Genomic DNA, 15,353 nt, shown 5'->3' on the forward strand with positions numbered 1-15,353 from the left:
CCAGCTCTGCCCAACCAGTGCCGTCCCCAGGGCTTCAGGGCTGAGATCACAGCCCATATTGAAACCCTGGTGGCTTCTGGGATTTGTATCACTTTGTTCATTAAACCTTCTCAAAAACAGATATATTGACTCACCCCCATGTGACTCCAGTGTCCTGTTATGTGCTGTACCACTAATCAATTCACAAATACTAATAAAGCTTGGTTATAATTGAGATCTCTCTCTAATTACTAAAAAAGACTGAACCTGAATTGGTAACAAGTCTGAGTAGGACATGCTCCTAGTCTGCATTGAGAAGGTTTCATCTCCTTAGTGGTCCTGATGTCACAAAGTGATTAGGACCAACAGTCATCTTGGGTTTTGGATGGAAAAACAAACAGCTCCACACCCCTCTCAACCATTCAAATAAAAGCTCTCAAATCATTTCTGTTTCTTCGGGAAAAAATCCAGACCCAATTGAAGACTCTGAGGGAAGAGAGAGAAAAGCTGATGGGATTTAAAGTGATTGGAGAGGGGAAAAGCCGGGAGTATCTGGTAGGTGCCTGTTGTAATGAACCAGTAGGGACTGGCCGTGGGAGGTCTTGTGTGGCCTTGGTGAATGTGGACTTGTGTGTGTTTCTCCAAGATCATGGATTGCTGGGTTAGAGTCATGTGTAGACAAGTCCTTAGCTTCCATTTCAGCTGATGAGTTAATGTCTAGCCCTTGTGGCTTTTCCAGAAATCCTCCCCAAGTGAACTGAATGTCCCCGTGAAGTGCTGTCCACTGTCTCTGGTCATTTCGTGCATTAATATGTTTGTTTCTTTTTTGTCCCCTAGTGTCTCTGTCAGTGTAGTGCTGAGTCCTGCCTCCTGCTGCTCTGGGTCTGAATTCCCAGACATCATGAATAACATAATATGCTAACATGACAGACATGGAAACCTCCCTTTCAGAGATATAGGGGCTGAAGGGGAAGCTGTGAGAGAATCCTCTCCCTAGGTAGAGTCAAAAGTTAGAAATCTTAGGATTTTCAACTAAGTTCTCCCTCCTGCACACTCAGCGCTCCATGAACGGAAAGTTCTCTCTCCGGCACACTCAGCACTCCATGAAACGACCCCAGGCACCATCCATGTCCCTGACCAGCCCTTTCCCTATTTTCATACAGAAACAAACAAAAGCTGAGAGGCAGAAGGTTGTATCTGAATTTCAGCAACTGCGGCAGCTCCTGGAGGAACAAGAACGACTCCTGCTGGCCCAGCTGGAAAAGCTGGACGAGGAGATTGTGAGGATCCAGAATGAAAATGTCAGTAACCTCTCCAAGCAGATTTCCCATCTCAGCGAGCTGATCAGTGAGATGGATGGGAAATGTCAGAAGCCAGCAAGTGCATTCCTGCAGGTGAGACAGGGAGAAACAGAGGCGCCGACTCCGTGGGTGCTTAAGGGCTAGCCCACCCACGGAAAAAAATTAGTGGGTGCTGAGCACCCATCAACAGCCAGCTCCTCCCCCAACCCCCAGCACCTCCTGCCCGCCAATCAACTCCTCCACCTCCCTCTCAGCGCTTCCCACCTGCCTCAGTCAGCTGTTCCAAGGTGTGCAGGAGGCATTGGGAGGGAGAGGGAGAAGTGTGGATGGGGTACGCACAAGGGAGGGGGCAGAAAGAGGGTGGGTGGGGCAGAGCGGGGCGGGAATAGGGAGGGCAGGGGTGTGGCATTGGGGAAGGGCTGGAGTGGGGGCGGGGCCTGGGGTTGAGCACCCCCAGCACCTGTGGTTAGAAACATTCCAGATCCTCACACAGGGAAGGGAGGGCATCTGAATCATGAGCACTGAGGTCCAGCGGTCAGAAATCTGTGTCACTCATCATGTGCATTGCTGACATGTGAATGACTATTGTTCTTTGCAGAGTTACAGACACAGAGATATTAGAAATGGAAAAGCAACATTAGTTCAGGGAATCCATGGCCCTGGGGCCAGGGCAGGGCCTTTCTTCCCCATATTTGAAAAATCCCTTCCCTGGGATCCCCTGTGTGCATCAAATGGGACTGAGATTCTTTCTCTTTCTCTCTCTCCCTATCCGTCCCCTCTAGGATGTCAGAAGCACCTTGAGCAGGTACCTGACTCTCTCTCACTCCCCCTCACACTTCACAATGCTGGGAAAGAGTTTGATGGTGATGTTAGCACCACATCTCCCCAGGGCTCTACAACAAAATGTGTGGGGAAGGTCACATTCTAGTTACAAATCTCTCTGATCAACCTCATCCTGAGGTTCTCACCCTTGCACAGAAGACTCTGGAATTTTCCATTCAGTGGGAAGAACTGACTTAAAGTATTCCCCAGAGATGTCACCTCCCTGCAGGACTGGCTGCCTCAGGATAGTGGGGATGAAATATGGGCCTTTCACTGCTGGGGCCCTGGTTACCATTCAGGCCAGGGCAGCTGTGGTCAAGAGTCTTTCTCACCTGAGGACTGTTTGGAGACCTATGTAGACTGAGCTGGGGAGGGAGAAGTTGGTGTCTCAGTCTAGTTCCTAGGGGACAGATTTCTCCAGCTGGGAGAAGTCAAGAAATTCTAACTCCAGGCCCATTAGAGCAGCAACTCACTAGTAAGCACTTATAATGAGTCACTAAATGAAACATAATCACGTGAAATTGTTTCTCTCCAGGAGTGAGAAGGGGAAGTTCCAGCAGCCAGAGGAGATTTCTCCTGAACTGGAAGAGCGAGTTAGTGGTTTCTCCCAGAAAACTATTGTGCTATTGGAGGCTCTGAGGAAGTTCAAAGGTACCTAGAAGGGATGTAGGAGGGGAAACTGGGATCAGTGTCTGAGACTGTGGGAAGAGAATGGCACTGGTCAATTGGTTCGTAATTAGATGATGCTTCTATTTAATTGTTGGATGAGAATGCCACACACTTAGGGTCCAAGACACTCAGATTGATTAATTCAACGCCTTATTTGTTCCAAAAGCATGTCTTGTTATTACAACTACTATTTAAGTAAAAATGACAGACACAATGAAAGAAATGCTGCCCAGCTACCTTCTCCAGGGGCATAGGCAGGTCATGATGCATTTCTCCTACGATGCTTCGACTACCCCTCACAATGTCTAACATATTATACACATCCAGATTATATATTTATTAGTTCTTTTCCAATTACCTTTGTGTGTTATGCATTGTAAGTATCTTCTAACTGGCAGGACTTTTGCTGTCCAAGCTATTTTCAAGTTATTCTCGTTTCTGATTCGTTCATTGTTGGTCATTACACACTGATGTGCATGGGTCACTTTGACCCTTTTCTCCACATGGGATTTTTTGGACTTTGCTCATTGCTTCTTGGCAGCACATTTTGGGTGTCTGCTGTCTTTAAGCACATTATGTGGTGAAAACTTCTCTTTGTCCTACATAGCAACTTATGAACACATCACTTAATAACAAGGTCACTTAAGGCAACACTTCCCTTATGTCAAACTCAATGATTTCTGAAAATCTTATTTAATCATATAAAAGAAAAGGTTCTACCAATCCCAAAGAATCGGACACGTTACCTCCCAGGTTAATGAATGTTTCAGATCTTACCCAAATACACGCTACAGCCATTTATTATTAACTAAACTAAACTTTATTAAAAAACAAAAGAGAGAGAGTGTGGTTAAAAGATTAATATACATACAGACATGAGTTTGATTTATCGAGGTTCAGATTCATAGCAGAGATGGCGAGCTTTCTAGTTGTAAAGAGTTCTTTCAGAAATAGTTCATAGTCCAATGTCAAATATCACCTTCAGGGCGTACCAGCATAACTGGGACCTCAGTCTTGCAACTCAAACTTCCCCTGATGAAGCCTAAGCAGATCTGAGATGACAGAATCAGGACCCAAGGATCTTTTATACAAGGTCTTTTGACAAGTTGGGAGTTCAAAAGGATGTTGGTTCCCTTGCTGGGAGATGCCTGAATAAGAGAGGAAAGAGGTTTCAGATCTTTTTATATTAAATACCCGAGTGTATCTCTGTTTCTGTGTCATGATGAAAATACATTTCTAGGAGTTCAGAGTGGTGATGTTGTTATAAATATAAAAGCCTGAAATCTCACCTCTCTTATCCTTTCCCCCTCCAGACACTCTGCCGTCTGCACTGGAGAGAAAAAAGAGGGCAACCACTAGGAGCCCACAGACAGGGTGAGACTGCAGCCTCTTCCCAGTGCTGGCCCCTCTCTATGGCCCCAACCCTGCTCCACTTCTCCCGAGGCCCTGCCCCATGGCCAGGCCAGAAGCCAGAGTTGAGCTCCCACCCAGGGAGCCCGAGCAGCACTGGGGAGCCCTGCACTCTCCACCTGCCCTGGACTAGTGCACTCCGGGGAGCGGGGACATGGGGCTGGGACTGCTCTCAGGCCCCCCAGTTACCCACCCAGGGCAGGTGGAGGGTCAAGGGCTCTCCCCAGCAGCCAAGGCTCCCAGCCTGGCCAGGGGTCAGAGGCTTGGTGGGAAGAGGACTCATGGGGCAGGGCCATGGAGTGGGCGGGGCCACCGGTGGAGGGACCTCGTGCCCCACCCCCGACTTCTACCATGGGTCCGGAACACCTGGGGAAATCCAAAGCTGACATCACACAAACAATCCTGACACCAACCTTAGTGCTGAGTTCATGCCCATGCTGATGAACAGAAACACTCACTGAGCAGCACCTGAACAGAGCTCTCTGCCCTGTGGTCTGACACACCCCTCTGCTTTACCCCGGTGCAGGGGGTCTCCCCATTGCTCTTCTCCAACATCCTGCCTTTCCTTTGGGCAAGGCTGGGCTCTCCCATGAGAGCTGCTCACTGCTTCATGGCCTGGGGAGACGTTCTCCCTCTGATGCTGCCAGCTCCTCCTTTCTCGCTAGGCTGGGGATGGGGCTACCCCACCCAATGCCACCTGCTACTCTCTGGTTTTAAGCAGCTCTTCCCCAATGCTGCACCTTCCTCTCTGTTCCCCAGTGTGGGAGTGGAGGCTGCATTAGGGGACAGAGCTTCCCTCTGAGCTATAAAGCTGGTACCTGCCTCCTCTGCTCCTTCTTCAATAAAAGCTTCTGACACCTTCCTGATTGTGTCTCTGCCGCTGGGATTGGAGCAGCCCCAGCAGGGGGAGCTGGGAGCTGAAGCTTTTGCAAGCAAATGAGAAACAGGCTGAGGAGCTGCAGTGACATCTCTGCTCAGTCCCAGGTGCCCAGAACAGAGGCAGCTCCCTGGGATCCAGGCCTGTCCCAGCCAGAACAGGGCTGCTGGCAAGTGTTAGAAATGGTCCCAGCCTCCCCCAGTGCTGAGCTCTGCCCCTAATGCTCCGATTCTTTCTACCCAGCGAATGTGACTCTGGATCCAGACATGGTTTTTCCCCAACTTCTCCTGTCTGAGGATGGGAAACGTGTGAGATGGGAAAATACGCTACAGTGACTGCCCGACACCCCTGAGAGATTTGACACTGAGCCCTGGGTGCTGGGCTGCGGGGGATTCACCGCGGGGAGACATTGCTGGGAGGTGGAGGTGGGGGATGGGGAACTCTGGGCTGTGGGGGTGGCCAGAGAGTCTGTGGGGAGGAAGGGAGGGATCAGCTGTAGCCCTGAGGGGGGGATCTGGGCTGTGGGGCGGTGGGCGGATCAGTTCCGGGCTCTCACCTCCCCTGTGACCCCCCTGACCCGAGCCGGGCCCCCAGCAGGGTCCGGGTTTGTCTGGACTGTGACCGGGGGCAGGTGACATTTATCGATGCTGGTGACGAGGCCCCGATCTTCACTTTCCCGCGGGCTCCCCGTCCCTGGGGAGAGAATCCGGCCCTGGCTCCGGGTGCCGGGATCCCGGTTCAGACTGTGCCCCTGAGACATGGGGAGGGGGAGGGGGAAAATATTCCACTGGGGACCCTGAGATCAGCCTCTCTAGCCCCACACACCCTTGTCTCTATGACCTCTGCCTGTGGACTTTCTATCATGCTGCCTCTATGACCATGGAGGTTGCTTCCATCTCAACTCTGCACTGTCTGGACTGTCAAACCATAGAGAGCATTGAGTGAGCGAGGTAGAGAAGCCAAACTCATCACTGCCCCAGGGATTGTGCAGCCTGTTTGTCCTCTATGACCCAGGAGGACTCTGGGGATCCTGGGTCCAACAGTGCCATTGAGACATGAGAGGGAACAGCCCACTGGGCATGGAAAAATGGGTCTCTCTAGCCAAGTTATCCTAGCCCCTATGCCCTGGAGGACTCCTGTCTACCCAACCTTCTGGCCCCTTAGCTCTATGGCCCCTGGAAGCTCCTCCCTCCCTGCACCACCAGGAATGGGAGGGGGAGGGTGAAGAACTCCTGGGGTGTAGGAGGGGGAAAGAGGCCCTGAGGAGCAGAGGTGGGGGCTATGGGGTCACAACTAGTGGAGGGGTTGGGGGCAGAAGTGATGTGGGCTTGGGGGACAGAATTAATTTGGGGCTGGGGACAGGCAGATGTGGGTGGCAGGGACACAGAATTAGTTAATTGGGATTTGGCATTTTGGGAAGAAGGTAGAAGCTCTGCACCATCCAGGAGCCTGGGAGACGGAGACTAAGGGGCTGGGGAGTGCGCATTCATCCCAATATCCAGTAGAAATGAGTGACTAGTGTAGACACTTCCTACATCAGTAGAAGGGTTTTACAATCAGTGCAGTAAATCCACCCCAGGCGAGGCATTAGCTAGGGCAACAAAGAATTCCCTTGACCTATCTGCATCTACATCAGGGGTTAGATTGACCTAACTACATCACACAGGGTATGAAAGTTTTCACAGCTCTAAGCAATATAGCTAGGTTGACCTAAGTTTTAGGTGTAGACAAGGTCTCAGGAAGAATAATGGTATATCTACACTATAGTCACTGCTACAGCAGAGCAACAACTAGGTCACTAAAGTGCCATAGCGTAGATGCATCCTGCATTGACGGAAGTGTTTTTTTCCATTGCTCTAGTTAATCCCCCTTTCTGAGAGGCTGCATTCAGGTCACCAGAGGAATTCCATTGTCTGCACCAGGGGTTAGGTCGATCTAGCTGTGGCACTCAGAGCACACAATGTTTCCCAGCCCTGAATAATGTCACCAGGTAGACCGAAGTGTTAAGTGTAGTGCAGGCTTAAGAGGGGTTTCCCTGGAGTTGGCTGAAAACACAGGGGCTGAGGGATGGGCTGGCAGCTTGGTGTGTGAGAGAGAGAAAGCCAAGAGAACCGGTCGTGAGTGTGATCCTGGCAGGAAACTGAGTGACAGAGCTTGCTTCAGGCACAGGGTTCCCCGGAAAGGGAGACGTGGAGTTCTGAGTAAAGAAACTGTCTGCAGTTGTTTGTTTCTATCATGTTCAGGACACAGGAATGTGTGGACATTGTTTCAGAGTAGCAGCCGTGTTAGTCTGTATTCGCAAAAAGAAAAGGAGTACTTGTGGCACCTTAGAGACTAACAAATTTATTAGAGCATAAGCTTTCGTGAGCGCTCTAATAAATTTGTTAGTCTCTAAGGTGCCACAAGTACTCCTTTTCTTTTTGGACATTGTTTGTAAATAATAAAGATTGCACCAAAGAAATACCTGACTCCTATAATCAATTTCTACTCCCAATGGAAGAATCTAGCAAGGCCCCAAACACTGGTTGACTGTTCATGTCAAAGGAGCAATGGTGCAACCCGAGTCAGAATCTAGACCTATGGCAGCAAATGCATTGGTGGGAAACATTTGCGGGGAGCTCCAGCAGCAAAGAGCCTGTGCAGAGGGGCAGATTGCTGCTCATTGTGGGCTTGAGCATGTCCAGCTTTGTGTGCTGAGCAGGCCCCATTGTCCCATTTCTCCGGCCTGATACTTCTCTGCCCAGAGTCAGACAAAACCCAAACTAGGATTCCTAGCTCATATTTTCCCCCAGCAGACCCAGTCCACACAGTGATAATGCACTCAGTATTGGCCCAAGAAGAAAAAATGACAGGAAGAGACTGAGGCAGCTGGAACAGGGTGGAGGATTGGGGTGGGGAATGGGTTGGATTGTTACTTTCCCTTTTGTGTTTGGAGTTTTACAAAGTTAAAACATAAAATCTTCTTTCTAGCTCTTAGCTCTTGTCTTGAATGGGCTGGGCTGTAACCTTTAGACTGCAATGACATAAATCTTAGAAGATTTACCATAAAATCACCGTGTGATGGTACACCCCATAAGGCTTTATGGAATTATGCTTATGAATGTATGTATGACATAGCTGGAATATGTTTTATGCTACATATACCATGTAGCATATCTCTGTAAAGGTTATGATCTACTGAACCTATTCCTCCTCTTTGTATGTATGTATCATTTTTGTAGCTGAGTTATGAATATTGGCTGTGTACTTGCCTGATTTCTAAGTAGCCTTAGTAAAAGCATTTGGTCAGCTTCTTGAGAAAGGAATGTGCAAGTTAAGTCCCCAGTCAAGAATCACTTAAGCTAACAATGAACTTTGAGAGATGCCAATCCACATCTGAGCTTCCCCAGGAATGTGGCTTGGCTGGTGAGGAACTCAATTGTGCAGGGACATGTGACTTGCCCATGTGACTCCAAAACTCCATTTTGTAATTGGATTCTACACAGGGGAGGGAGGGGTGTCCACCCAGAGGAGAAAGTCTATAAAAATCCCTGGGAGACCCCTCCATTTTGTCTTCAGCTGGCTCAGGAGATAGCCTCTCCACCCCCAAGGATACCTGGAAAGAAACTGGAAGAAAAGACAGTAACTACAGGGGGTGTGAGTGATTGCTGGACCCAGACTAGAGGGAGATTAGTCTGTAAAAGGAAGCTTATTGAAACATCTCTGAGGGTGAGGTTTTTTCTGTATTCAGTTTTATTACTGTATTAGAGATAGATTTGTGTGTTTTATTTTATTTTACTTGGTAATTCACTTTGTTCTGTCTGTTACTACTTGGAACCACTTAAATCCTACTTTCTGTACTTAGTAAAATCACTTTTTACTTATTAATTAATCCGGAGTATGTATTAGTACCGGGGGGGGGGGGGGGTGGCATGCGCAAACAGCTGTGCATATCTCTCTATCAATGTTACAAAGAGTGAACAATCTATGAGTTTACCCTGTATAAGCTTTATACAAGGTGAAATGGATTTATTTAGGGTTTGGACCCCATTGGGAGTTGAGCATCTGAGTATTAAAGACAGGAACATTTCCTAAACTGCTTCCAGGTAACCCGTGAGCTGTTAGGGGATGTGGTTCAGACCTGGGTCTGGGTTTGCAGCAGGCTAATGGGTCTGGCTCAAACCAGGCAGGGTACTAAAGTCCTAAGCTGCCAAGGCAGGAAAGCAGGGGGCACATAATAGTCTTGGCACATCAGTTGGCAGTTCCTAAGGGGGTTTCTCTGATCCAACCCATCACACACCCTTCATCTCATGTTTTGCTCCGGATTAATGAGTTGTTGCCATTTTCATGCCTCATGTCACTACCACACACCAGCTGCCTCTGACCTTAACCCAGGGAGCCCCAGTAGCCTGGCTGGTCCCAGGCGGGTGGTTAGATGTTCAGCAACACACAGCCAAGCCAAGGCTCCTCTGCACACACATTGTCACTGAAATAACTCAAGGGGGTTTAGTTCCCACCTATTGTTGTTTCAGTGCAAGTCTGTGTGTGGCTGTGGATGCCCTCATTGTGTGTTAATATAACCCTTTTGCCGGGGGAAGCTGGCAGCAGCCAGGGCCGGTTTCAATATCTAGGGATTCCTCTTCAACAATACAACACAGAACTGGCTCAAGCCCCCACCCAGCAACCTGGGAAAATTACACACCTCCCCTGTGCACCTCTGGAAGGCAATACTTCCCCTCTCACAAGCACAGAGTCCGAGTGTAAAAAAAGAAACTTTTAATGAAAGGAGGAAAATCACACAGCATTCATTTGGGAAAACGCTGCAAGCTGAATTAATAAACATAAAACCATGAGCAAAACAACCACACTGGAGTACATTGGGCAGTGACCTTTTGTCTCAGGTTCTTAATTCAAGCAACCAAAAGTTCCTTTAATGTACCCGTCCCTTCTCCCTCTGCTGCACTCACAGTGAAGACCCAGAATTTAGAGGTGCATCTGCAGAGTTCACCTGTCCCCCTGGTGGTGTTGGGGGTGGTGCATCTTGCTTGCTCCATTGTCCAGGCATTTGCTCTGTCACCTGCTGCCCTGCCAGCCACTCACAGTTCTACTTACCACTGCACCAGCTGCTCAGCCAGTTATTGGCTCGCCACCCCACACTTTCTGGGACATCTTCAAGTCATACCACTTAGCACAGCTCTCAATGATTTCAGCTGCTAGTGCGGGAGCCTCACTGGTAGCACAAGCAGGGCAGTCTATGGTATCAGAGACACTCTCCCAAAGCAGATCTAATGCTTAGACCTGATGATCAGTGATTTCAGCTCTGTTAGTATGTAACAAGACTCCCCATTGAATCTTAACCAGCTCTGTAATTACACAGTGGACACAGAAAGGATCAGACAGCATCCAGGGCTTATACCATCTAGTACACATATCTCATCACCCTCTCACACCTCCACTAGTCTTTGAAACCCATGTCCCCTGCCCAGCTAATGCAGTTTAATTGAGGGTGAGCCCCTCAATCAGGGTATGCCAAGCACAGTTCTGCTGCCCTTGATTCACACCACAAGAATTACAATCCTTTAGTATCTTTGCCCCCAGTAAGAAACTGAAGGCTTGGCTACACTTGCAGATGTAGAGCTCTTTGGGGTAAACCAGCCTTCGGAGAGTGCACTAGGGAAAGCGCCGCAGTCTGTCCACACTGACAGCTGCAAGCGCACTGGCGTGGCCACATTTGCAGCACTTGCAGTTGCATTGGGAGCGGTACATTATGAGCAGCTTTCCCAGCGTTCAAGTGGCTGCAACGTGCTTTTCACATGCGGGAGGTGGGATGGAGTGTGACAGGGAGTGTGTTGTGTGTATGTGGGGGGAAAGAGAGTGGGGTTTTGGGGTTCTGAGAGTGTGTCAGCATGCTGTCTTGTAAGTTCAGACCCCCTCCCCGCTGCCTCTCTCTCACTCACTGAAAGCAAACAGTAAATGTTTGCTTTTTCTTGGTGCAGATAAGCAGCTGGCTCTCTGAAACAGAGCTTTGAAAGGGCACTTCCGCATTCCTGCAGCTGATTTCACAACAATGAGAAGAGAGGCCACTTGGCTTAAGGGGATTATGGTATGTTTCCGGAAGTCAATCAGAGTGCAGTAACGCAACTTCTCGTTCACACTGACACTGCAGCGTCTCACCCAAGACACATCAGATGTTATCCCTCTCACAGAGGTGGAGTACCAGGAGCACTCTAGCCAGAGAGTCAGAGCGCTCTAAGTGCCTTGCCGGTGTGGACGGGGAGTAAGGTAGAGCGCTCTGGGCGGCTTTATTGCAGTATAAAGTGCAAGTGTAGCCAAAGCCTGACTTGTGATCCAACACCAGCCAAAAGTGACCATTTTGGCAAATTTCAGAGTAGCAGCTGTGTTAGTCTGTATTTGCAAAAAAGAAAAGGAGTACTTGTGGCACCTTAGAGACTAACAAATTTATTTGCGCATAAGCTTTCGTGAGCTACAGCTCACTTCATCGGATGCATTCGGTGGAAAATACAGTGGGGAGATTTATATACACACAAAGAGAACATGAAACAATGGGTTTTATCATACACACTGTAAGGAGAGTGATCACTTAAGATGAGTTATTACCAGCAGGAAAGAGGGGGGAAAGGAGGAAAACCTTTTGTAGTGATAATCAAGGTGGGCCATTTCAAGCAGTTAACAAGAACGTCTGAGGAACAGTGGGGGGTGGGGTGAGGGGAGAAATAACATGGGGAAATAGTTTTACTTTATGTAATGACTCATCCATTCCCAGTCTCTATTCAAGCCTAAGTTAATTGTATCCAGTTTGCAAATTAATTCCAATTCAGCAGTCTCTCCTTGGAGTCTGGTTTTCAAGTTTTTTTGTTGAAGGATAGCCACTCTCAGGTCTGTAATCATGTGACCGGAGAGATTGAAGTGTTCTCCGACTGGTTTTTGAATGTTATAATTCTTGACGTCTGATTTGTGTCCATTTATTCTTTTACGTAGAGACTGTCCAGTTTGTCTAATGTACATGGCAGAGGGGCATTGCTGGCACATGATGGCATATATCACATTGGTAGATGCGCAGGTGAACGAGCCTCTGATAGTGTGGCTGATGTGATTAGGCCCTATGATGGTGTCCCCTGAATAGATATGTGGACAAAGTTGGCATCATGCTGAACACCTAGTCAAGATGGATGTGTTCATGCAAACAAGGTCAGCTCCTGAAGTCCTGTTCCCCAGCTCATCAGTAGGTGTCAGGGGAGAGCTCATTCAGACCCTACTTACATTAAGAATGTCCTAATTCAATTGAGGGTATGTCTACACAGCACCTGAGAGGTGTGATTCCCAGCTCGGGTACATGTAAACATGCTGACACTGCTGGAGCTTGCACTCTGCCAATAGCAGTGAGGCCGTGGCAGCAAGAGGATGGATTGGACTAGCTGCTGGAGGGGAAGAAGCCCCAGTGCCCCATGGAAGGAGAGTCCCAGTGGTGCAGGGAGACTGCAGCCAAGGGGTGGAGGGACTGCCTTTAGGTTGGACAGGTTGTGCTGGAACCCTATGTCCTGGCCCCAGCATGGGGATGGATTTCACCTCCCCATCCCCCCTGCACTTCAAATGGAGAACCACTGCAGAGACCCAGTGCACTCATGGCCAAAAAAACCTCCAGAACCAACCTCTGGAGATTGGTCAGGAATCCTGGGAGAGGGACCAGGGTGTTGAGCCGGTGCCAGAGCATGGACAGGGCCAGTTGGTTAAGCACCAGCGCTCTCCCCCGGAGGGAGAGACACTGGAACAGTCCTGTCCAGCCCCGCATGCGTCCCGTCACCCTGCCCTCTAAACCAGGCCAGTTCTCCGGCGGAGACAGATGTGGGGCAGAAAGATAAACGCCAAGATAGAGCAGCGAACCCGCGCTCCACCGGATGGCCTGAAGCACAGGTGGGAGGGAGCTCACCTCAATGGCCAGAGTGTACAGCTGACCCGACGGTAGACACTCTTGACGCACCCCTCACCCGAAGCTGACCGGCTCGGTCAGGGTCCAGTTGAGCCTGACCAGACACTCTGCGTCAGCATACCCTGCAAACTGTGGCCCGAAGCTAAATGTCCGTAGAGTGCCCAGGAGATACCCATGGTCCATCCGGTCGAACGCCTTCTCCTGATTCAACAACAGGAGGGCGAACAACAGACCATCCCTACACCCAAGCTCCAAGAGATCCTGGACCAGATAAAGATTATCGAAGATGGTACGGCCTGGGACAGTGTAGGTCTGGTCAGGATGGACCATGTCCGCCAGCACAGACCACAGCCACAGTGAGATGGCCTTTGCCACAACCTTATAGTCCGTGCTGAGGAGCGAGACGGGACGCCAATTCCGGAGATTGCGGAGGTCTCCCTTCTTTGGCAGCAAGGTGAGCACCACTTTCCCTCATGACAGGTGGAGGACCCCACTCTCCAAGGACTTGGCCCAGATGGTGGGAAGATCCAGGCCAAGGACATCTCAGAACATGTGGTAGAATTCCACGGTCAGCCTGTTCATGTCCAGAGATTTATTGGTGGGCATGCAGTGGAGGGCTTCCAAGAACTCGGCCAGAGTGAGACGCAGCTCCAGCCGGTCCCAGTCGCCCATGATGACCATCGGGAGTTCGTCCCAAAGCACTCTGCAGGTATCAGCATCAGTTGGATCCAGGCAGAAAAGGCCGGTGTAGAAGGTCAATGCCCTCTCACGCATCTCCACCAGATCCATGAGGGGGGTACTGTCAGCCACCAAAAGACAGATGACGTGCTTTTTAACCCGCCTCTTCTTCTCCAGGGCATAGAAGAAGTGGGAGCCACGCTTCATCTCCCGCAGAAAATGGATGCTGGATAGAACAAAGGCACCCCAGGCCTGAAGACTGTCAAGGGCCTGGAGCTCCTCCCAGTACGCTCCACAGAGGGGTGGATTCCCGGGGCTGGCAGCCAGACACCTCTCCAGCTCTAAAACTTCCGCTCCAACTGCTCTATCACCACATCCCTCCATTGGCTGGCTTCGCGGGTGTGACTATGGCAGAAGAGCCGGGCATGCAGCTTCTCCACATCCCACCACAACTGCACTGAGGGAAAGGCCCGCCTCTGGTCCCGCCAGGCCATCCAGAACTCCTGGAAGGACGTCACACAGCCCACATCCTCCAGCAGGCTGTTACTGAAATTCCAATAGGCCGGCCCAGCCTCCCGGAAGCAAGCAAGGGTAGCTGGCCCCTTAAGAATCTCTGCAACTGGCTTAAATAATCATTTAAGGTGAGAAGTTGCTACTCATATCCAATCTCTTTAGTATATAAAGATCAGATTGTATTTTATTTATTTGCCAGGTAATCCACTTTGATATGCTTGCTATCCCTTATAATCACTTAAAATTTATCTTTTGTAGTCAATAAGCTTGTTTTTGCTTTATCTAAAACCAGTGTGTGTGGGAGTCATAACTTGGAGCACAAAGCTGTGTATATTCCTCTCCACATTGAGGGAGGGGGAGAATTTCAGGAGCTTATGCTGTGCAGTTCCCTGTGCAGCACAAGATGGTATAATTTTGAATTTAAACTCTGGGGGTGGGGTTGCCTTAAGAAGTGGGAGGAGCCTTAGCTGTCTCTTCCCATGCAGAGCTGATCACAGAGTCTGTATGAACTCCAGATGGGTGTGTCCCTACCTGTATGTGTGCTGGTAAAGTGCAGACTGAAGCCTGGGAGGGGCTTGGCAGGCTGGTCACAGCAGTACAGTGTATAGGGAACAGAGGCTGGTTGGATGGGGGGCTCAGTGGTACCCCAGGTCCAGGTGGCAGCCCGGGGGGAACCCATCACAACCCCCACCCCATCTACTGCAGTGTCCTGTGTGGGGGTGAGAGAGACAGTTTCTGCCCCACTCACCCCACACTGCATCTCTCCTGTGACTAAGCTCCTGTACCTCATGTTAACCACTTCAAGATGGTTATGATATATAGTGTACAAAGTATGCCTCGTGAGGGATCATTGGAAAACTCATGATCTGCTGAATATTACGCTGTTGAAATGCGTGTGACACCAGTGCATGTAGAATGGTGAGATTTTACTCTGTGTTTGTTACTAGGGTGACCATATTCCAGGTTCTCAAAAAGGACGCGGATGAGGAGGGTAGCTGGGGGAGGATGACATTTTAGGTGCTGCAGGGGGTACTCACAAGGTGAGGGCAGTGTCAGTCGCTGGCAGTGTCAGGGCTATGGCACAAGCCCAGAATGCAATGACAGCTGTCAGTCAGCGCCTACCTGTGGGACCCCCTCCCCAGGACTGGGATCTGGGGCCTGGGTGGGAGGGATCTGG

The 15,353-nt window shown here is 49.8% G+C and overlaps 9 protein-coding genes across 15 annotated transcripts in view; 5 read left to right on the top strand and 4 right to left on the bottom strand.

Annotated features, from left to right (window-relative positions):
- The window catches only part of LOC119843341 (E3 ubiquitin-protein ligase TRIM7-like), a 430,179-nt gene extending 427,579 nt beyond the window's left edge, over window positions 1–2,600 (top strand). The window contains exons 2-4 of the mRNA XM_043497149.1: window positions 439–534; window positions 1,143–1,373; window positions 2,063–2,600. Of these exons, the coding sequence (XP_043353084.1) occupies window positions 490–534; window positions 1,143–1,373; window positions 2,063–2,224 (438 nt within the window). The 5' untranslated portion in view covers window positions 439–489 and the 3' untranslated portion in view covers window positions 2,225–2,600. The remainder of the gene's footprint in view (window positions 1–438; window positions 535–1,142; window positions 1,374–2,062) is intronic.
- The window catches only part of LOC119843336 (butyrophilin subfamily 1 member A1-like), a 1,931,986-nt gene that overhangs the window by 1,238,958 nt on the left and 677,675 nt on the right, over window positions 1–15,353 (top strand). The window lies entirely within an intron of this gene.
- Window positions 1–15,353, bottom strand: part of LOC119843287 (zinc finger protein 850-like) — a 1,467,609-nt gene that overhangs the window by 648,215 nt on the left and 804,041 nt on the right. The gene's annotated exons all lie outside the window — the stretch shown is intronic.
- LOC119843274 (zinc finger protein 850-like) overlaps window positions 1–15,353 on the top strand; it is a 1,382,451-nt gene that overhangs the window by 350,421 nt on the left and 1,016,677 nt on the right. The window lies entirely within an intron of this gene.
- The window catches only part of LOC119843356 (zinc finger protein RFP-like), a 1,128,717-nt gene that overhangs the window by 333,225 nt on the left and 780,139 nt on the right, over window positions 1–15,353 (bottom strand). The window lies entirely within an intron of this gene.
- LOC119843308 (butyrophilin subfamily 1 member A1-like) overlaps window positions 1–15,353 on the bottom strand; it is a 910,188-nt gene that overhangs the window by 314,463 nt on the left and 580,372 nt on the right. The window lies entirely within an intron of this gene.
- The window catches only part of LOC119843334 (E3 ubiquitin-protein ligase TRIM39-like), a 707,078-nt gene that overhangs the window by 214,526 nt on the left and 477,199 nt on the right, over window positions 1–15,353 (bottom strand).
- LOC119843309 (butyrophilin subfamily 1 member A1-like) overlaps window positions 1–15,353 on the top strand; it is an 845,206-nt gene that overhangs the window by 158,686 nt on the left and 671,167 nt on the right. The window lies entirely within an intron of this gene.
- The window catches only part of LOC119843327 (E3 ubiquitin-protein ligase TRIM11-like), a 790,215-nt gene that overhangs the window by 69,528 nt on the left and 705,334 nt on the right, over window positions 1–15,353 (top strand).

This window comes from Dermochelys coriacea, chromosome 14, assembly GCF_009764565.3.
Source record: "Dermochelys coriacea isolate rDerCor1 chromosome 14, rDerCor1.pri.v4, whole genome shotgun sequence".
NCBI lineage: Eukaryota > Metazoa > Chordata > Testudines > Dermochelyidae > Dermochelys > Dermochelys coriacea.